The sequence below is a fragment of the Pan troglodytes genome, chromosome 12 (assembly GCF_028858775.2).
Source record: "Pan troglodytes isolate AG18354 chromosome 12, NHGRI_mPanTro3-v2.0_pri, whole genome shotgun sequence".
Taxonomy (NCBI): Eukaryota; Metazoa; Chordata; class Mammalia; order Primates; family Hominidae; genus Pan; species Pan troglodytes.
In genome coordinates, this window is record NC_072410.2 from 68680809 (window position 1) to 68703894 (window position 23086).

Genomic DNA, 23086 nt, shown 5'->3' on the forward strand with positions numbered 1-23086 from the left:
GAGAACCACGTTTAGTCAAAAAAGAATATTTTATAAATAGTTACAATCCAAATGCTTTTTCAAGTGAGACTCCTAGGTTTTTGTGTTACTCAGGCACAGTAAAAATAGTCACTTTGTTACAGTAATTCCCCATTTTAATCACTTGGATTAGACTTGCCAGAGAATACCTACCATTTTTGGGGACGCAAACAGCTTTTTTTAGTGTGCATTATATAAATATGCCATGGTGCGAAGGCATATCTGCTTTGGATTTATAAACCTAGAATCTACCAAGGCATAGTTAAGCATTGTTTTCTGAAGTATTTACTGTTAACAAGTTTGGTAAATTAGCACTCCGAGTTTTGTTATTGTTTCGGCTTATTAGATAAAAGTTTGTACCTAGAAAGGGCTAAAAATAACAATGGAGCTAATGTTTGGTGTTTAGGGCTGGATTGCAGATAGCTGATGGCTTAATACCCATGAACCCATAACCATTTATAGCTAAATAACCAGCAAGAAATGCTACCGGTTAGAATTTTATATTGGAATAGTGGTTAGATGCTGGAAACTGATTCTTGGTATTGCACTATGAGACATTTTGAATGCGGTGGGACATGTTGTGATCTTGGGTGTGTTTTTTTCCTAAGTCATGTTAAGGTGACCTGTTTATAGTTGTGCTTGTTGTTTTTTAAGCCTTCTGTGTTGCATAAGTGAACATCTGAATAATGCCAAAACGTGTGACGAAAGCTGAGTGGTGATCATATTTAGTACTTTGTAGAATAGAAAGTGGTAATGAAAAGAAAATCTAGTTTCTCCCACTAGCTCTGAGACTGTGGGAAAGTTACTTAATCATGTGTTTCAGTATGCTTGTGCGTGAAATGAGGGGATTGGACTAAATAATTCTTTTTTTTTTTTTTTTTTGAGGTGGAGTCTTGCTTTGTTGCCCAGGCTGGAGTGCAGTGGCAGGATCTTGGCTCACTGCAATCCCTGCCTTTCGGGTTCAAGCAATTCTCCTGCCTCAGCCTCCCAAGTAGGTAGGATTATAGGCGAGTGCCACCATGCCTGGCTACTTTTTTTGTATTTTTAGTAGAGACAGGGTTTCACCATGTTGGTCAGGCTGGTCTTGAACTCCTGACCTCAAGCAATCTGCCCACCTCGGCCTCCCAAGGTGCTGGGATTACATGCGTGAGCCACCGCACCCGGCCTGGACTAAATTCTTGAGAAGCATTTCTACTCTGGTATTCTGCAGTTTTATTTTTTTAATCCTGTGAAGCTTCACATCAGTCATTGTGTGTATCTTTCTACAAGAACTGTTTGAATAATTTGTAAAATACTGGAAACAGTTGCATAGATCAAGTACATTCCTAAAGACCAAAGTGTAAATGCAGTTGAGAGTTACTGGGACTATCTTGCTGATCAGAAATGTGCACCCCTAATCTAGACATCAGAGGTGTGTTTGGGACCAAGTTCTGGTTTGGAAGGTTCTCAGGCTTTACATTTGGTCCCTCTTTTTGACTTTTTTTTTTTTTTTTTTTTGAGACAATCTCACTCTGTTGCCCAGACACAAGATAGTGCAGTGGCACTATCTTGGCTCACTGCAACCTCCACCTCCACCTCCACCTCCCCGGTTCAAACGATTCTCCTGCCTCAGCCTCCTGAGTAGCTGGGATTACAGTTGTGCGCTGCCACGCCTGGCTAATTTTTGTATTTTTAGTAGAGACAGGGTTTCACCATTTTGGCAAGGCTGGTCTCGAACCCAGGTGATCTGTGTGCCTCGGCCTCCCAAAGTGCGGGATTACAGGCTGAGCCACCGCCCCAGCCTTCTTTTTGACTTTTTTCTTCATTTTTAGTAGTTTAGTCCATTTAGAAACTTGCAGGTCTATTTAACATCTCTGAAGAAAGGTTATTTCTATATTTTTAAATACTTGGCCATGTGATAGAGGCTTTCCTGTACAGACAATTTAAAGTACTAGAACTGTCTGGTTAAGAGAGGTTGTGTGATGTAACACATCACAAGGGAAATTTTTAATAAGGGAAGAAACAAATCAGAGAAGTTGAAACAAATTAGAGAAAGTAGGAACAAATTAATGGTCTTTGGACAATGGCAGACAGCTCATGGACACTGTGAGTGAAATATTGGTAGATAACTTGTATGGCCCATGTAGAGAATGAAGGGAGTTGAAGAAAGGTATTCTTAAAACTTGATTTTGTTATGCCTGTAATCCCAGCACTTTGGGAGGCCGAGGCAGACGGATCATGAGGTCAGGAGTTCGAGACCAGCCTGACCAACATGGTGAAACCCCATCTCTACTAAAATTAAGAAAATTAGCCTGGCATGGTGGTGCACGCCTTTAATCCCAGCTACTCAGGAGGCTGAGGCAGGAGAATCGCTTGAATCTGGGAGGTGGAGGTTGCAGTGAGCCAAGCGCCACTCTAGCCTGGGCAAAAGAGCGAGACTCCATCTTAAAAACAACAACAAAGAAAAAAACCCCAAAAAACTTGATTTTGCCCTCTTGCCTTTCTGGACCTTTCATGAGGGGCTGCGGGTGCTCGTTAGAACACCTCAGGTTATCTGTACGTGAGGTGTATCTGGCCTTGCCTCCCACATTATTATCTTTTTTTTTTTTTGGAGACAGAGTAGCTGGGATTATAGGCATGTGCCACGACGCCTGGCTAATTTTTTTGTATTTTTAGTAGAGACAGGGTTTCACCATGTTGGCCAGGCCAGTCTCAAACTCTTGATCTCAAATGATCTGGCCACTCCGGCCTCCCAGAGTGTTCGGATTATGGGCGTGAGCCACCGTGGCCTGCCTAACATTATTATCCTGGCAAGATTTTAGATTATTAGTGGTTTTTCAAACTTTAAATTTAGTAGTGGAGTGTTTTATTTTTTATTTTTATATTTTTTGAGACAGAGTCTCGCTCTGTCATCCAGGCTGGAGTGCAGTGGCACAATGTCGGCTCACTGCAGCCTCCGCCTCCCAGGTTCAAGCAACCCTCATGTCTCTGCCTCCAAGTAGCTGGGATTACAGGTGAGTACCACCACACTTGACCAATATTTGTATTTTTATTAGAGAGGGGGTTTTGCCATGTTGCCCAGGCTGTCTCGAACTCCTGGCCCCAAATGATCCACGCGAGATCTCGGCCTCCCAAAGTGCTGGGATTACAGGCGTGAGTCACCGTGTAGTGCCAGTAGTGGAGTGTTAAAAAACCAAAATTTGGCTGGGCGCGGTGGCTCACGCATGTAATCCCAGTACTTTGGGAGGCTGAAGCGGGTGGATCACAAGGTCAGGAGTTCGAGACCAGCCTCACCAACATGGTGAAACCCCGTCTCTGCTGAAAATACAAAAAAAAGTTAGCCGGGCATGATGACGGGTGCCTGTAGTCCCAGCTACTCGGGGGGCTGAGGCAGGAGAATTGCTTGAACCCGGAAGGCAGAGGCTGGCTGCAGTGAGCTGCGATTGCACCATTGCACTCCAGCCTGGGCGACAGAGCGAGATTCTGACTCAAAAAAAAAAAACAAAAAAACACACAACCAAAATTTTAAACTTGAAATTGGATTCCTCAGGCAAATTAAAACCCCACTCATTAAAAAAAAAAATGCTTCCTTGATAATAGAACTCTTGAAACCTCCTCAGGGCTCCACAACATACTGCTGGAAAAATCACTTGGATGCGCTGGGTGTGGCGGCTCACGCCTGTAATCCCTGCACTTTGGGAGGCTGAGATTACTTGAGGTCAGGAGTTCCTTGGCCAACGTGGTGAAACCCTGTCTCTACTAAAAATACAAAATTTAGGCTGTTATGGTGGCACTCGCCTATAGACTGAGGCAGAAGAATCGCTTGAACCTGGGAGGCAGAGGCTACAGTGAGCCGAGATCACACCACTGCACTCCAGGCTAGGCGACAGAGGGAGACTCTTGTCTTACCAAAAAAAAAAAATCACTTGGCCTTTCTAGTTCTTTGTTCCTTTTAAACTGGTAAACTGGTCTGGAGGAAAGGGCGGGAAAAGGATGGAGAATAAGCGAATGGATTACTGTTTCCTACAACTTATCCCATCCATGATTCGTGTGTGTGTGTGTGTCTGTGTGTCTGTGTGTTTAAACAGAATTTTGATTTTAGTGAAGTATGTGGGTTTGGTGTAAGATGAAGCAAATTTAGATCCCTTGTTTGCTACAGTGACATGTTTTGTATTGTTTTATGATTAAGTGACTATATTATAATGTGAAGTCATTTTAATTGCTAATTAAAACTGTGGCACCCTTTAGAATTGAAAGTACAGTTGTTTTATTATTACAAATATTATGCAGCCTTCGTGGATTGATTATCCCAGTTGAAACCACATAATGTATTTGGTTAGATTATGTAACCACCAGAAACTTAAGTGTAGTCAAGGTATGAGTTATCAAATACACAAACCTTCTCTTGTGGAAAGTAATAAGTGGCCACAGGAGCACCCACATTCATATCATCCCCGTGTTGGGAAAGAAAGGAAATGCTAACTGCTGAATCTGCATTGTCTGGTATGAGGCACCTAAGAGTATCTAATGTTTGAGTATTGAAATTGAAGTACACAATAAATGCAAGTGGTTTTATTTGTAAATGAATCTTGAAATCTTGACAAATTACCAAACTCATCAGTGAGAACCAGTTAGAGAGAGTGATAGAAGAGGTTTGTCTTTGTTGTTAAGTGATCATTCAAAATGGGAACCAAAATTTCTTTGTAGTGAGAAAGTTGATTTTCCATAAGGGGAAAAAAAAGGAACTGATTTTGGAGAACATGAATTTCTTTGATAAAGTTGTATAATGTAATAGCACAATAAGACATATTTCATATTTGATTTTTTCAAAAATTTTATTTCTGAGAGCAATTTTAGGTTCACAGCAAAATTGAATGGAAAGTATAGAGTTCCTGTATACCCTCTGTCTCTACACATGCATACATTTGATTTTTCATGATGCTGTCACAGATATACTTTTTTTTCAAAAATATTTGAGGCCCTTACTGTTTTCCAGAGATCTCTCAGTAATTTCTTGAAAACAGCTTGTCGTTTTCTTTTCACTAGTTAATTGGCTATTTCTTCCTGAACATCACTGGCCAATGAGTTTCTGATTTGAAGTTTTCTAATATTTAAACTCTTTTCATTACATATTTTTTATTATAAAAATATCAAATATTCAAAAGACAATATAATGAACCTCATCACCTATCTTCACTTAATTAACTCATGGCCAGTTATGTTCTTTTCATCATCCCCTTTCCCCATTGTTTTTGAAATATATTATTTATTCATGTTTCCAGTATATATCTTCAAAGGAAAAGGAATTTTTTTTAAAAAGCAATACCAATACTATTATAAAACCTAAAAAAAGTAACATCTATTATCACTTTGATCAATCTCATAAGGTTCTGCTTCATTGCCAAATTTGTGATTTTACTTCTGAGTTTCCATTTCATTTGCATTTTTTTCCCTAAGGTTTACTGTAATCAAATCTCATGGACAGAGATCCAGAAAATAGCTCATTAATGAACATTTTCACATTATGACATCTTTCATTTCTGCCTTTTACCTTTGAAGACTTAGACTCAATCCTGGGGTAACAAGTATTCTCTTAAGTTACCTTCATTTAAAAAATGAAGACACAAGAGGTTTATAGGTTAGTGTACAGTCATGGGTTAATACAGTGTAGTAGAGGCAGACATCAGTCTTCTTTGAACACAATTTTTTGAGTGCATTGCGTGGGCTGGGCACTGGTTTTGGCGTTTGGGATGTATCAGCGCAAGTTTTCTGCCCTCTGGAAGTTTCAGTGCGCTCTTTCTTTTTTGTGTGTTTTTTTTTTTGAAGAGATAGTCTTGGTCTGTTACCCAGGCTGGAATCATAGGGAGTGCAATCATACCTCCCTGTTTTAACCTTGAGCTCCTGGCCTTGAGCGATCCTCCCATCTCAGGCTCCTGGTTAGCTTGGACTACAGACATATACCACCATGCCAAGCTAATTTTTAAAGTTTTTCTTGAGACAGAGTCTCACTATGTTGCTCAGGCTGGCCTTGAACTCTTGGGCTCAAGTGATCCTCCACCTTGGCCTCCTGAAAGTGTTGGGAAAGTGTTGGGATTACATGCGTGAGCCACTGCATATGGTATGTGTGCTTTTTTTTTTTTTTTTTGACACTGAGTCTCGCTCTGTTACCCAGGCTGGAGTGCAGTGGCGCGATCTCGGCTCACTGCAGCCTCCACTTCCTGGGTTCAAGTGATTCTCCTTTTTCAGCCTCCTGCGTAGCTGGGACTACAGGTGCAGCCACCATGCCTGGCGAATTTTTCTGTTTTTAATAGAGATGGGGTTTCACCATATTGGCCAGGATGGTCTCAATCTCCAGACCTCATGATCCGCCTGCCTCAGCCTCCCAAAGTGCTGGGATTACAGGCGTGAGCCACCGTGCCCAGCTGTGTGCTTTATTCAGTGCACATTTTTGTTCATTTAGGACAGACTAGGCCAGGTGGTAACTTCATCAAAAAAATTGAAGAAAATAGGAATTCTGAATGTATTATTTGAAAAGAAAATCTCATTCTGACCACTGTGTTTTAATGCCTTACTTTGAGGCACTAAGAAAGGCAGTTAGAAAAAAGAAATGTACCATTTGATGTTCTGAGATCTGAATGTCACTTAAGAATGGTTTTCCCAAGTGTTCTTTCTGCAGTGTTGTAAAATAAAATTGTATTTGAAATACCTGTTGTTAATTGAAGTGGAGGCAAATTTTTACTGTTTTTTTTTTTTGGCAAGCTTGTAAATAAGCATATAAGTATATAACTTCTAAGAACTGTTTTTCTTATGGAACCTGGGAATTAACTTTTTTCTGCTAAATGAGACTTATTTTTAGAGAATCCCTTTCGCCCCTGTAAAAAGTAGAGGTTCCTCTTCAAAGACTTTCCTCCCCATCTAATTAGGAATAAATAGTAACTTCTCTTACAAGCAAAATTTATTCAAAGACCCTTGCAAACATTCTTAAATATCTGCTAGCCATAATAAACAAATCAGTGTACTTTATGTTCTTAGCTCCCACAATTTAGCCTAAATATTTGCTGTGGCATGCTTATACTGGTCCAAGCAAGCATTAGGTCATAGCCTGTTCCTCTTCCTTATTTGAAGGTGTTTTTATCTTTCTCAGCATTCCACAAGTTACTTCCTCCTTCCTTTGTTCTCTGCCTTTGCCTCTTTTAAAAAGTTCTAAGTTGCTAGCCAATTGGGACAAATACAGAATGTGAGGTCCCGTTCTAGCAAGTGGAAACCGGACACAACAGTAGGGTGGACGCGTCGGGTTATAAATGACCCTGTCTCCTTTGTTGGGTGTACTCTCCTGGCAAAACTGCTGGCGAGTGTACCCTTTCTGCAGAAAGTATAAAAATGGCCTTGCTGAGGAAATTAAATTTATGTTGAAGTGCTGTTTCTTTACAGCAATGGGGAACGAGCATTTCAAACATCCCCCTTCCCCCCCTTATTTTTAGACAGTCTTGCTCTGTCGCCCAGGTTGGAGTGCAGTGGCGCTGTCACAGCTCACTGCAAACTCAACCTCCCAGGCTCAAGCGATCTTCCCATCTCAGCCTCTGGAGTAGCTGGGACCACGGGCATGTACCAGCACACCCAGCTAGGTTTTTATTATTTTATTTTTATTTTTGTAGAGACAGGGTCTCACTATGTTGCCACGGCTGGTCGCAAACTCCTGGGCTCAAATCTTCCTGCCTCGCCCTCCCAAAGTGCTGGGATTACAGGCATAAGCCACTGCACCTAGCGCCTCTTCCCTCCTTTTCAAATACAAAAATCCTAATCTATGTTTCTGTCTAACCTTTGTAGAAAATTATATCAAAATCTCATTCTATATGAACACCAAACTGAGAGCATGGTAGTAAAAACGGTAAGCAAACAACAACAGCAACAGAAAACCCCTACATTCATTGAGACCTCTATTGGAATGTTAAAAGCAGCACATACTATAAATATTCCCATTTGGAACCTTGAGGTTGACTACTTCTGTATTTGGTTTACACTTAACATTTCTTCTCTCTCTTTCTTTGAGACTGAGTCTTGCTCTGTCACCCAGGCTGGAGTGCAATTGTACCATCTTGCCTCACTGCAACCTCTGCCTCCCAGGTTCAAGCGATTCTCCTGCCTCAGCCTCCTGGGTAGCTAGGATTACAGGCATGCGCCACCATGCGCAGCTAGTTTTGTACTTTTAGTAGAGACTGGGTTTCTCCATGTTGGTCAGGCTGGTCTGGAACTCCTCACCTCACGTGATCCGCCTGCCTTGGCCTCCCAGAGTGCTGGGATTACAGGTATGAGCCACCGCGCCTGGCCAGTCCAGTGATTTTCAAACCAGGTGATACATCTGTGGAACATAAAAAAAATTCAAAAGCAACTGGTACCCAGAGCCCCACTGAAGAACCGTTAAGTTATAGCATCTTTCATGTACATTTATCAGTCTGTCACCATAGCCTTGTGAAGAAAGCCAGATTTTCTGGAGTTTAAATGACTTCCCCAAGGGACTGACAGAGCAGTTTGAGTTCTTAACAAACTTGTAGAACCATGCTGTTCCTGCTTACTTGGCTACTGGTTGAAATCAATAAATGTTATATCCAGAGTTGATTATGTTGATAGTTGCAAAGCAAACTAGAATAGAAACATACAACATTTTATTCTGTTAGTTATTTCTCCTTGCCACAGAAATATGCATTCTTGATCTGCTCCTCTAGCTAGAGCTGTCTCCTGTGCCTTTTTTTTTTTTTGAGATGGAGTCTCGCTCTGTTGCCCAGGCTGGAGTACAGTGGCCTGATGTTGGCTCACTGCAACCTCCGCCTCCCAGGTTCAAGTGATCCTCCCACCTCAGCCTCCCAAGAAGCCAGGATTACAGGCGCCCGCCACCATACCTGGCTGATTTTTGTATTTTTAGTAGAGATGGGTTTCACCATGTTGGCCAGGCTGGTCTGGATCTCCTGACTTCAAGTGATCCACCTGCCTCAGCCTCCCAAAGTGCTGAGATTACGGGTGTGAGCCACCATGCCTGGCTTCCTATGACTCTTAATTCTGCAGATGGTCAGATTATTTTGACCTCAAGTTGCCTCTTCAGGGTATAACTTAAGTGATGACAGCTTTCTAAACTTTCAAAGTCAATGACCACTTAATATATGATGAAAATTGGGCTAAAAAAATCAATCCACAAAAATCTGTTAATGCTTTATTTTATTTCACTTTTACATGTTTCGTCTTCCAGGTACTTGGAATCTCATATCTGACTGTCTTATTTGATTGCGAGTTGTTGGCCCAAAGGAACTGTTTGAGTCATTATTGTCTCGTATGTGTTGTTTGCTCTAGAAATGCTTTTTGAATATACAGGTAATTGAAAATAGGGGAGGTGAGTTTATGAAAAAACCTTTCCTCTTATTTGTTCACTCAGTGTTTCTGGCAGTGAGAAGCTTTATCTACATTTTTAATATTATATGTAATGATGAAGGACTTAGTCTTGGAATAAAATCACAGTAATTTGTTCCTGATCCCTTAGTTTTCTCTGCTACTTTTACCTCTCTTTTTTGTTATTTCTATATGGTGAAACCTTGGAAAGAGAAGGAAAAGACTGGAACTGATATAGCTATGGTGAAGTGTTTATTTTGGGTGGGCAGGAGTTGAAGTTACTGCCTGAAATTAATTCAGGGGGTTGTTCAGAGATCTCATGGGTCATGGTAGTTTTCCTTGCTGTAAAATATTTGTCATTTAGCCCTAGCTGTCAGGGATTAAGCAGCTTTTTTTCCCCCCTCTTTTTTTTGAGACAGAGTCTCGCTCTGTCACTTAGGCTGTAGTACAGTGGCATGGTCTCAGCTCACTGCAACCTCTGCCTCCTGGGTTCCAGCGATTCTCCTGCCTCAGCCTCCCAAATAGCTGGGACTACAGGTGCACACCACCTGTACATACAAAATAATTAATAAATAAAAAATACAATAATCAGTAAAAAATACAAAATAATTTTTGTATTTTTAGTCAAGATAGGGTTTTGCCATGTTGCCCAGGCTGGCTTCAAACTCCTGGGCTGAAGCAGTCCACCTGCCCTGGCTTCCCAAAGTGCTAGGATTATAAGGTGTGAGCCACCACGCCCAGCTCTTAAGTGGCATTTTAGAAAGTCCTTATTTCTCGCCATTTCTTTAAATATTTTACATTTTAGTAAAGTTTTAACATGTAATTCCTGCATATTTCTCTTGGAGAAATTTTCAATTAATCTTTTTGTTGGTAATGGAACAATCTTCCGTCAACACTGTTACTTTTTATCTGGATGCTATACAGGAAGGCTCCTGACTTTTTTTTTTTTTTTAAATATGTATTCAGTAGATTTTAAAGTTTAGTCTAAAAGTGTTTTTTTTTTAAGTTGTTTCAGATGTTTTAGGTATAATCATAGCATTGACACCATACTTTTAGTTCCACCTTACCTGAAATAATTACCCTAATTTTTGTTACCTATTCTTTTGATCTAGATTCAGAATAATGCTGAATCATAATGGTAAGAATAGTCATTATTGTCCTGAATCTGACTTTAAAGGAAGCGCCTCTTGGGAGAGGAATGCCTTAAAGTCTGATATTGACTGTTTAATTAAGACTCGTGTGTGTTTTCTAATGGATTTGGTTTCTCTTGGTTATAATCCCATTAGTATTTTCTGATTTACACTGTATCATAATCAGATTGGACAGAATGATGTCTATGTGTTAAAAATAAGTGAGGTTTTTTTTGTGGCTTAGTTTATGACAAGTTTTTGTTTTTTTGTTTTTTGTTTTTTTTTGAGATGGAGTCTCACTCTGTGGCCCAGCCTGGAGTGTAGCGGCGCTATCTCAGCTCACTGCAATCTCCACCTCCTGGGTTTAAGCAGTTCTCCCACCTCAGCCTCCCGAGTAGCTGGGATTACAGGTGCACGCCACCATGCCCAGCTAATTTTTTTTTTTTTTTTTTTTTTTTGACAGAGTCTTTCTCTGTCGCCCAGGCTGGATTGCAGTGGCGCGATCTTGCCTCACTGCAACCTCTGCCTCCCTAGTTCAAGCAATTCTCCTGGCCCAGCCTCCTGAGTAGCTGGGACTACAGGCGTGTGCCACCACGCCCAGCTAATTTTTGTATTTTTAGTAGAGACAGGGTTTCTCCGTGTTGGTCAGGCTGGTCTCAAACTCCTGACCTCAAGTGAGCCACTGCTCCTGGCCAACAGGTTTTTATGTGTGTTCCACAGGAGATTGAAAAGTGAACATAGTTTTTGTAAGCTCAAAGTGTTCGTATTTGTCTCACACAATATTTTGTTACTGTTATTCAGCACATAAAGTTTTGCTTTCTGAAGACTGTGCAATAAGTGGTACTATATACTGTCATCAGGAGATGCATAATGTCTTACTACTTGGTGATATTAGTAGCCATTTTACATCGCTAGGGATTCCAAAATGGTGATACTTAAACATTTTACTCTGCTTATTTGGTGGGAATCTCTAAAGTAAGGGTCTCCATCTCCCAGGCCACGGACTGTTAATCTGCTGTGGCCTGTAAGTAACTGTACTGAGCCGAATTTATAGCCCCTCCCCATTGCTCACATTACTGCCTGAGCTCTGCCTCCTCTCAGATCAGTGGTGGCATTAGATTGTCTTAGGAGCACAATCCCTGTTGTGAACTGCACATGAGAGGGATCTAGGTTGTGTGCTCTTTGTGAGAATCCTGTGCCTGATGATCTGTCACTGTCTCCCATCACCCCCCAATGGGACCATCTAAGTTGCAGGAAAATAAGCTCAGGACTCCCACTGATTCTACATTATGATGAGTTATGTAATTGTTTCATTATATATTACAATTTAATAATAATAGAAATAAAGTGCACAATAAATATAATGCCCTCAAATCATCCCAAAACTACCCCCGACATCTGTGGAAAAATTGTCTTCCACAGAACCGGTCCTTTCTGTGTGTTAAAATTAAGTGCCAAAAAGTTTGGGGGACCACTGCTCTAAAGAACTTTTCCTCATGAAATGTTGTTTATCCTGAGTGCCTGTAGGAGTGGCAGGGTAAAGCTTAATTGTTCCCCTTCATTTACCAGTTTTTAAGTTAATGACTTGGTTCTCTGGCATTCCTGAAAGATGTGGCCTGTGAGGTTTTGTTTTGTTTTGATATTTTTCATGAACTCAATGGTTTTAAACATATCAGTTGCAATTACCTTGATTCACACCCTTTTCATTTTTGATTGGTGAGAAACCTATTCAAGTTGACTCTTAAGACTTTATTTAAGTAGCCTTTGATAAGGGACATTTAAATTAAGATAATACACAGAAATGCAGAAATATTGATTATCTGATTTTAAACATTGTATTTTACATTAGAACTTTGATATTAATTTTTTCATTGTTAATTCTAATTATAAAAATAATTCCTATTAGCCAGGCATGGTGGTGGGCTCCTGTAATTCCAGCTACTTGGGAGACTGAGGCAGGAGAATCGCTTAAACCTGGGAGGCGGACGTTGCAGTGAGCTGAGATTGGGCCACTGCACTCCAGCTTGGGCAACAGAGAGAGACTCCGTCTCGAAAAATATATAGAATAATAATTCCTGTTTACTTTTTTAAATTATTATTATTTTTATTTTTTGGGACAGTTTTGCTCTTGTCACCCAGGCTGGAGTGCAGTGGCGTGATCTCGGCTCACTACAACCTCCGCCTCCCGGGTTCAAGCGATTCTCCTGCCTCAGCCCCCCGAGTAGCTGGGATTATAGGCACTAACCACCATGCCCTGCTAATTTTTTGTATTTTTAGTAGAGACGGGGTTTCACCATGTTGGCGAGGCTGGTCTCAAACTCCTGACCTCAGGTGATCCTCCTGCTTTGGCCTCCTAAAGTGCTGGGATTATAGTCCTGAGCCACCAGGCCCAGCCTATTTACTTTTAGAAAGTGAAAAAACTGAAAATGTGTTTTGAAAAACACAAAAAAGTTTCTCAGTTTTACCACCCAGAGGTAGGTTTTGTTTTGTTTTGTTTTGTTTTTAATTTTTAAATTTTTTGTAGAGATGTGGTTTTGCTATGTTGCCCAGGCTGGTCTCAAGCTCCTGGGCTCAAGCGATCTCCTGGGCTTAAACCATCTGCCTGTCTCAGTCTCTCAAAGTGCTGGGATTATAGGCGTGAGCCACTGTACCTGGCTCCCAGAGATAATATTTTATGGTATCTACTTTTTTCTTTTTTTGTTTTGTTTTGGTTTTTTTGGGGACTAAGTTCTCACTGTTGCCTAGGTTGGAGTGCAGTGGCACGATCTTGGCACGTTGCAACCTTCGCTTCCCAGGCCCCACCAATCTTCCCACCTCAGCCTCCTGAGTTACTGGGACTACAGACATGCGCTATCACGCCCGGCTAATTTTTGTATATGTTGTAGGCACGAGGTCTCGCAATGTTGCCCAGGCTGGTCTCAAACTCCTGGACTCGAGCAGTCTGCCTGCCGTGGCCTCCGAAAGTGCTTGGATTGCAGACATGAGCCACTGTGCTGGGCCTGTTTTGTTTCTTTTTCCTTGAATGATTATGTATTTTTATTTAGTTATATATATTTGTTTTGAGCCTTGCTTTATAAATATTATATTCCATTCCATATTCTACTAAAGGTTATTTGAAAACACAATTTTAAGTGACTGCATTATAGTCTAAAGCATGGGTGTCTAATCTTTTAGCCTCCCTGGGCCACATTGGAAGAATTGTCTTGGGCCACACATAAAATATACTAACGCTAATGATAGCTGATAAGCTTTAAAAAATTGCAGAAAACCTAAATGTTTTAAGAAAGTTATGCATTTGTGTTGGGCCACATTCAAAACAATCCTGGGCCATCGGTTGGACAAGCTTAGACTAAAGGAATAAGCCACACTTTAACAAGCCATTCTCATACTAGACTTATAGATTTTTTTTCAGGAAATTTTGGAAATTACATATGTGTATTTGGCCTTTTAAAAATTTTTTATTTTTGGAGAGTCAGGGTCTTGCTCTGTTACCCAGGCTGAAATGCAGTGGCAAGATCATGGCTCACTGCAACCTCAACCTCCCAGACTCAGATGCTCCTCGTGTTTCAGCCTCCCAAGTAGCTGGGACTACAGGCACGTGCCATCACACCTGGCAATTTTTTTTATAGAGACGGGGTCTCCCTGTGTTACCCAGGCTAGTCTTGAATTCCTGTCCTCAAGTGATCTTTCCTCCTCAACTTCCCAGAGTGCTAGGATTATAGACATGAGCCACAGTGTCTGGCTCATTTTGGCATTTTGACTTTGATATTCTGAATTATTATTATTATTGTTATTTTTTTTTTTGAGGCAGGTCTCTCTGTTACCCAGGCTGGAGTGCAGTGGCACAATCTTGGGTCACTGCAACCTCCACATCCAGGGTTCAACTGATTCTTCTGCCTCAGCCTCCCGAGTAGCTGGGACTACAGACGCCTGCCACTACGCCCAGCTAATTTTTGTATTTTTTAGAAGAGGTGGAGGTTTTGCCATGTTGGCCAGGCTGATCTTGAACTCCTGACCTCAAGTGATCTGCCTGCCTCGGCCTCCCAAAGTGCTGGGACTACAAGTGTGACTCACTACACCTGGCCTGAATTATTTACTCAAGATAGTATTGCTAGATGAAGGATTTTTATTAATTTGTTATTATTACATTTTTAAATATGTATAATAGAGATGAGGGTCTCACTCTGTTGCCCAGGCTGGTCTTGAACTCCTGGATTCAAGTGATTCTCCTGCTTCTGCCTTCCAAAATGCTGGGATTTCAGGCATGAGCCATGGCACCTAGCCCACTGTCTTTCCTCTTTCCTTTTTTTTTTTGAAATGGAGTCTCCCTCTGTTGCCCAGGCTGGAGTGCAGCAGCGAGATCTTGGCTCACTGCAACCTCTGCCTCCCGGGTTCACGCGATTCTCCTGCCTCAGACTCCCAAGTAGCTGGGTTTGCAGGCGCGTGCCGCCACACCCGGCTAATTTTTGTATTTTTAGTAGAGATGGGGTTTCACCGTGTTGGTCAGGCTGATCTCCAACTCCTGACCTCGTGATCTGCCTGCCTCGGCCTCCCCAAGTGCTGGGATTACAGGCGTGAGCCACCGCGCCCGGCCAGCCCACTGTCTTTCTTATGATTAAAAATTAAATCATTTGATTAATACACTGTAGGGCTGTGAGGAGGAAGCGGCTGGAAATGCTATTGTATTATCTTTTACTCTTTTTTTTTCTTCCCCTGTGGGAGGATGGAACAAAATGACTTGTTATCCATATATTCTGGATGGTTGAAAGAAATATTCTATATCAATCACGTTCAATCGTGACTATTTACCAGGGTTTTCAGTTATTTTGGGACACCTAATAGTAATCATTAGTCCTAAAACCTAATGTGAAAATTAACTGGAAAGAGGGAATGCACCATCTGTAGATACAGTCTAAAGTAGGGTTTTTGAACTTAAGTGTACAGGAAAGTCAAACCAGAGTAGTCTAAAAAATGAAGATTGGTAGTCTGCACTCTAGCACTCCAGGAATTTTTCATTCACCTTAAAAAAAAAAAAAGACAAACAGCTTTACTGAGATTTAATATTCCTAGGATTTTTGGATCCCAAGAATAATGCATTTTAAAAGTTACCCTGCATAGTTCTTCTTCTTTTTTTTTTTTAATAGACATGGGGTTTCACCATGTTGCTCAGGTTGGTCTTGAACTCCTGATCTCAATTGATCCTCCTGCCTTCGCCTCCCAAAGTGCTGGGATTACAGGTATACTACGCCCAGCCTTTTTGCCCATTTTTAATTGGATTATGTCTTTTTCTTACTAGTAATTTGGATATGAGTTCTTTGTCAAATATTTGTATTTCTGGGCTTTTTACTTTTAATGGTGTCTTATAGTGACTAGAAGTTATTTATGATAAAGACCAATTTATTAATTTTCTTTTTATAGTTAGAACTTTTGTGCCCTTTTAAAACAAATCTCTTGCACCATATTTTGATAAATGCTGAGATAAGAACCACTTGCTGGTTGGCGAGGAACTGGGGGAAATAGAAGCTTTCTGAGGAGTCCCTCCAGAATCTTTAGATTTGTCAGCAGCCCTAGGCTTTCCAGGAATCCCCCTGTTGGTCTCTTTTTATAGTATTAAAATTTGAGCTTTGTTAATTTTATGTCCCTAACTAATGTTAAATATACCGTTGTCTGTCTACTGCAATGAAAACAATGGGCTGTAGCTAAGTTACTTCAGTGGCTTGGAGCAGGGGCCCCCCAACCCCCAGCCCAGGGACTGGTATGGGTCTGTGGCCTGTTAGGAACCGGGCTGCACAGCAGGAGGTGAGCAGTGGACAGGCGATTGGGCATTACTGCCTGAGGTCCGCCTCCTGTCAGATTAGCCATGATGTTAGATTCTCATAGGAGCTCATATCCTATTGTGAACTGCCCATGCAAGGGATCTAGGTTGTGTACTCCTTATGAGATTCTCCCTGGTACCAAAAAGGTTGGGGACTGCTGGCTTAGAGTACAGTGTTTCTCTAGTTTTTCTGCAGAAGTATCCTAACCACAGGGGAGAATGAATGCATGACTCCAGGGGCATCTGGAATCTTTCTGTTTGTTTGTTTGAGACTGAGTCTCTCTCTGTTGCCCAGGCTGGAGAACTCTAGCAACATCTCGGCTCAGCTGCAACCTCCGCCTCCCACGTTCAAACAATTCTCCTGCCTCAGCCTCCCGAGTAGCTGGGATTAGAGGCACGCACCACCATGCCCAGCTAATTTTTGTATTTTTAGTAGAGACAGGGGTTTCATCATGTTGGCCAGGATGGTCTCCATCTCTTGACCTCGTGATCCGTCTGCCTCAGCCTCCCAAAGTGCTGGGATTACAGGTGTGTAGTAGAGACAAAGTTTCACCATATTGGCCAGGCTGGTGGTCTCGAACTCCTAATCTCACGTGATCTGCCCACCTCGGCCTCCCAAAGTGCTGGGATTACAGGCATGAGCCACCACGCCTGGCTGGTATCTGGAATATTGACAAGGCCTGAAGCAGCCACTGAAAGCAGGGAATTTTTCTTTGATGTCTTCTGTCTTTATCTTAAAAATGTGTTCCAGTTTTTAGGGAGATGTTTGTTTTCATTTAAAATAAAATTTTAATGATTCTAGCTTTTGTTCCTAAATTGAGAGTGAAATTGAGGGAGGCATCAGAAGGCTGTATCATTATGCTTATTCAACAGCCCAAAATAATAATATATTTGGGTGTAGGATCTTTTGTCTTCACTAATCTACGTGCGTTACCATTTTAGGGTGTTTAAGAAACTTTCATAATAATTATTTTGAGTATCCCTTATTTGAAATTCTGGGACCAGAAATGTTTAGGATTTTGGATTTTTTGAGGTTTTGTAATATCTGCATTATGTTCTTACCGATTGAGCATCTCAAATCCAAAAATTAGAAATTGGAAAACTCCATGAGCATTTCCTTTGAGTGTCATGTTGTTGCTCAAAAAGTTTTGGATTTTGGAGGGTTTCGGATTTTCGGATTAAAGGTATTCAACCTGTACTGGCAGAACCAAAACAAGATCTCACGTCTCATTGCTCCTCCCTCTATATTTGCTGGTCTCATAGTACTAATGTGAGATCATGGGATTATACCTTGAAACGACAGAAAAGAGCTGAATAAATTCAGACCAGCTTGAGAAAATAAAAATGAGTTAATGAAACAAGAATTTTGAAGAATTTCTGGAAGATAAAAAAGCAGTTAGGTGCCCTAACTTTAGAAATTAAATGTAAGTGCTGGGCGCAGTGGCTCACGCCTATAATCCCAGCACTTTGGGAGGCCAAGGCAGGGGGGATCACAAGGTCAGGAGTTTGAGGCCAGCCTGGCCAACATGGTGAAACCCCATCTCTACTAAAATTACAAAAATTAGCCGGGCGTGGTGTTGGGCGCCTGTAATCCCAGCTACTGGGGAGGCTGAGGCAGGAGAATTGCTTGAATCCAGGAGGCAGAGGTTGCAGTGAGCTGAGATCGGGCCAGTGCACTCCAGCCTGGGTGACAGAGCAAGACTGTGTCTTGGGGGGGGAAAAAAAGAAGTTAAATGTAAGTTTTATTTGATCTCAGGTACTGGGGGAGTGTTAAAGATCTTACGAGGAATACTGATGCTCTTTTTCCCGTTGACTTACATATTTAATAAAATGACCCTCCTCCAAGGGTTTTATGATTTTAAGTATACAGTAATTTATTTGGATCAGTTACTTCTGAATTCTTAAATATACTCTGATTTGTTGTTCTTGGGTTTTGGGACACCTTTTTCTTTTCTTTTTTTTTTTTTTTTGAGACGGAGTTTCTCTCTTGTTGCCCAGGCTGGAGTGCAACGGCACGCTCTTGGCTCACCGCAACCTCCGCCTCCCAGGTTCAAGCAATTCTCCTGCCTCAGCCTCCCTAGTAGCTGGGATTACAGGCATGTGCCACCACGCCTGGCTAATTTTGTGTTTTTAGTAGAGACGGGGTTTCTCCATGTTGGTCAGGCTGGTCTCAAACTCCTGACCTCAGGTGATCCGCCCACGTCGGCCTCCCAAAGTGCTGGGTTTATAGGCGTGAGCCACTGTGCCTGGCCATTGGGACACCTTTTTCTTAAATTTGCTTAAAGTTAATGCTTTTGATTACATTGTTTATAGTTAGAAATTAAAAATGTAATTTTGGATAAAATATTAAATTATTTTTGGTAGTAACCTAATTGTATTGTAATTATAAGTTAACTGTTAGAAACAAATAGTACAAGTTATGTAACTTGTTTACAATAAGAGAGCAGTGTTTTAATTGGTCATTAGATGTTGATGATAACTCAGTTACCATAAGATACTTATTTGGCAATCTCCTTTTTTTTATTTTGGAAGACAAGATCTCACTCTGTCGCCTAGGCTAGATGGAGCATAGTGGCGCCATCCCAGCTCACTGCCCCCTTGACTTCCTGGGCTCCAGTGATCCTCCCACCTCAGCCCCCGACCCGAGTAACTGGGACCACAGGCACACGCCATCATGCCTGGCTAATATTTTGTATTTGTTGTAGAGACTGGGTTTTGCTATGTTGCCCAGGCTGGTCTTGAACTCCTGGGTTCAAGCGATCCTCCTGCTTTAGCCTCTCAAAGTGCAGGGATTACAGGCATGAACTACTTTGCCTGGCCTGGTTATGTCTCAATTGAAGTACAGAACAATTTTTTACTGCATAATAGTGAGAATAGATATAAAATAGTTAACCATCAAAGACATTTGAAATTGTTACCACACCTATTTTTAAAAATTGTCATTAAAAATAAGTATCAAGTTTATCTTAATTTTTAACTGTACAATACAGTATTGTTAACCATATATACATTGTTGTACAACTTTTTTTATTTTACTTGACTGAAACTATACCCATTGAATAACAGCTCTCCATTCCCTGGTCCTTGCAACCCCTGGCAGCAAGTATTCTACTTTCTGTTTCTAAGAGTTTGATTACTTTGGATACCTACACAGTATTTGTCTTTTGTGACTGGCGTATTTCACTTAACATTCATACATGCTGTAGCTTATGACTGGATTTCCTTCTTTTTTAAGACTGAATCATCCTCATCACTGGTTCTAGCTGAAGTATGATGGGATCATTCTTCCTGGCAAATAAATTCCTGTTTCTATCCTGAAAACCAATAAAAAGTTTTCCATGAAATGTTAAAAAAAAGACAATAATCCATTGTGTTGTATATGCCACATTTTCCTTATCCATTCATCCTTCTGTGGCCATTCAGGTTGCATCTACATCTTGGCTTCTATGGATAATGCTGCATTGAACATGGGTGTGTCATCATACCTATTTTTAAAGGGTATATCTATTTTTCTCTTGCAGATATATTCGACTTTATGGGAGAAAATTTAGCAAAGAAGATCATGTTCTTTTTATTAAGTTATTGTATGAGCTGGTATCAATTCCAAAACTGGAAATCAGCATGATGCAGGGATTTGCCCGCCTTTTGATCAACTTGTTAAAGTAAGTCTTTTTCCAGAGGTTTCTGTTAAGGTTTGTTTGTTTCTTCAGGGTTTTAGGGAATGAGGACTAAGTGTTTTTGGTAAGAAGACCAAGTCTCAAATTGCCAATTTGGAAAATGATTGCAAAAAACATTATCTTAATTTTCATCGAATGTGTCAATTAACCTTTTAGTTAAAATTCCATCTCTTCCATGACGTGGTCTCTTCTCTAGCACCCATTGAACTTCCCCTTTTATAGGTTGTTAAGTCCCTTGAGAAGACAAGACAAAGGTCATAGATTCTTTTGCTTACCCTGAAGCATCCAACTCAATGCTGGAAACATGAAATATTCCATAGTGTGGGAAAACATGAAATTCATCCACAATAATGGTGACACAAATTTAAATGCCCTCTTTTATCTGCTGCTCTTTGAGGTTTGAGCAGCAGCAAGAATTGGGTGCATTATTCTTCTTACTACTATGTTCTGCTAGTGAGTGGCCATGGATGGGGAAAGCAAAACCCATGGTGATGAGCAGCAATGTTTAACTGTCCCTGTGTAGTATTTGTGGTATACACACATCTGTGCACATATGCATACATAGGTATTTATTTTATTTTTACTTTTTAGGAAAAAGGAACTTCTTTCAAGAGCTGATTTGGAGTTACCCTGGAGACCACTTTATGACATGGTAGAAAGAATATTATATTCCAAGACAGAGCACCTAGGATTAAATTGGTTTCCTAAGTAAGTATTTCCATTTAAAGCACTTATTTGGGAGTACTTGGGGTTTTTTAGGGGGTTGATCATGATTGAAAAATATTGGGTTGTTTGAAAGAAACAAGCAGATATTTTAATGTGCCTATTTCTGTGTAATTTGACTCCTGAAACAATTCATTGCCCTCTATAAACTGTATCTGAGGCTGCATCTCTCTTGCAGATCATTGACTTCTTGCACCTACATCCTGCCTCTTTGATAGCTAATTTTTGGTTTTATATTTTATTCTGAGTTTATATAATAAAATATCATCTGCCCTTTTTTGGTTAATAGTGATTTCATACTAGACTGACAGGTATCATTTCTGTCCAGTTGTAGTCTAGCTTTAAATTTTCTCAGTTTTAGCACGTTTGGCTTATCATTCTTTTTTTTCTGAGATGGTGTCTCACTCTGTCGCTCAGGCTGGAGTGCAGTGGTGTGATCTCAGCTCACTGCAACCTCCACTTCCTGGGTTCAAGTGATTCGTGTTCCTCAGCCTCCCGAGCAGCTGGGATTACAGGCATGCACCACCATTCCCAGCTAATGTTTGTATTTTTAGTAGAGATGGGGTTTCGCCATGTTGGCCAGGCTGGTCTCGAACTCCTGACCTCAGGTGATCTGCCTGCCTTGGCCTCCCAAAGTCCTGGGATTATAGGCATGAGCCACCACGCCTGGCCTCTTCAGTGTTTTTGTTTGTTTTGTTTTGTTTTGTTTTGAGATGGAGTCTCGCTCTGTCGCCCAGGCTGGAGTGCAGTGGTGCGATCTCAGCTCACTGCAAGCTCCACCTCCAGGGTTCATGCCATTCTCCTGCCTCAGCCTCCCGAGTAGCTGGGACTACAGGTGCCCACCACCACGGCCGGCTAATTTTTTTGTGTTTTTAGTAGAGACGGTGTTTCACCATGTTAGCCAAGATGGTCTCTATCTCCTGACCTCGTGATCCCCCTGCCTCAGCCTCCCAAAGTGCTGGGATTACAGGCGTGAGCCACCACGCCCAGCCTGTGTACTCATTTCTTGAAGAGCACCATTCTCTATGCCTGTATTAATTTCCTTTTTCTTTTTTATAAATTAAGTCTTTAAAGACTTCTGCAGTTTTCTCTCTCAGTCTTAGGCATGTCTACATTATTTCATTATGTCTTGTTAAATTCATTTAATCTGTGATTAACCCTCAGCCTTTACTTAGGTCAACAGTCTTTGTCCCTTACCATAGAATTTTTTGAAAATGAGTGCAGATGGCAAATGTGAAATGGTGTAAGTGGAAGAGGTAAAACATGATCTTCAACTTAGGTCCTAATTGGTTTTTGGACAGTTTTGCACAAGTAAGGTGGTTAGAAGTCATTTATTTCTTGAAAGTTTCATGTGTTAAAACAAGGAAACTCATTTCAACCATAAAAATAGCAAATTTTATCACGAAATAGAATAGTGCATTGTGCAAGTATGCTTTTACCAATATTTGTTAGGTTTTCCTCCCTCCCTCCCTTCCTCTCTCCCTTCCTTCCTTCCTTCCTTCCTTCCTTCCTTCCTTTTTCAGGGTTGCTCTGTTGCCTAGGCTGGAGTGCAGTGGCAAGATCTTGCATCACCACAGCCTTGACCTCCTGGGCTCAAGCAGTCTTCCCGCCTCAGCCTCCTGAGAAGGTGGGACCACAGGCGTGTGCCACCATGCCTGGCTAATTTTTAAAATTTTTTATTTGTAGAGACAGGGTCTCTACACAGGGTCTCACTGTGTTGCCCAGCCTGGTCTTGAACTCCTGGGCTCAAGTGATCCTCCCGCCTTGGCCTCCCAAAGTGCTGGGATTACAGGCATGGGCCACTACACCCGGCCCAGTATTTTTTAAGAAAACTCAAAATTGAATACAAAAGCTTTGTTTGTAAATATTCCTTTTGGGTGTTATTTTTGCCACAGGGACCATGACCTATACTGGGTTGACTTCTTTAAATAAGAGGTCAGGGAATTTCTTACTGGCTTCACCATTTCAGATGAGATTGGGCACATTCAGGGTGGTATGGCCATAGACAGGCTTCACTGTTTCATAGATCTCAGGGACCTTTGAACTGTGTTCAGATCAGTTATCCTTCTGAGATTTTTCTTGCTGATAATTTTGGCTGCTTCTGAAAGTATTTTGTAAATGAAAGGAGGAGGTAAGGCAGTTTCTTCAGTGATACCCTGTTCTTCAGTATGCCTTCTTGCTGCTTCATAACCAAGCGTCCTACTTTCCTGCCTTAAGGGTCTACCTTTGCAAAGGCACATGCTGCTTTTAAAGTCCTTTGTGGTCATTAATAAATATCTATGGCTTTCCTCTTCAGTGATAAGAGCTGTTTGTCTGGAAATTTTCTATTAGTATTGGTCAGTCAGTGCTTATTGATTATGTTTACC

The 23086-nt window shown here is 41.2% G+C and overlaps 1 protein-coding gene across 17 annotated transcripts in view; it reads left to right on the forward strand.

Moving 5' to 3' along the window:
• PSME4 (proteasome activator subunit 4) overlaps window positions 1–23086 on the forward strand; it is a 110357-nt gene that overhangs the window by 1820 nt on the left and 85451 nt on the right. For 16 of the 17 annotated variants that reach the window (XR_001715772.4, XR_010149529.1, XR_008546395.2 and 13 more), the window contains exons 2-3: window positions 19842–19982; window positions 20589–20705. Coding sequence is in view for 11 of the 17 variants with exons in the window: in XM_003309012.5 (XP_003309060.2) it covers window positions 19842–19982; window positions 20589–20705 (258 nt within the window). In the remaining 6 variants the exon portion in view is untranslated. Of the gene's footprint in view, window positions 1–9238; window positions 9361–19841; window positions 19983–20588; window positions 20706–23086 lie in introns of those variants that run through there. The other variant, XM_063789863.1, reaches the window with a different exon arrangement.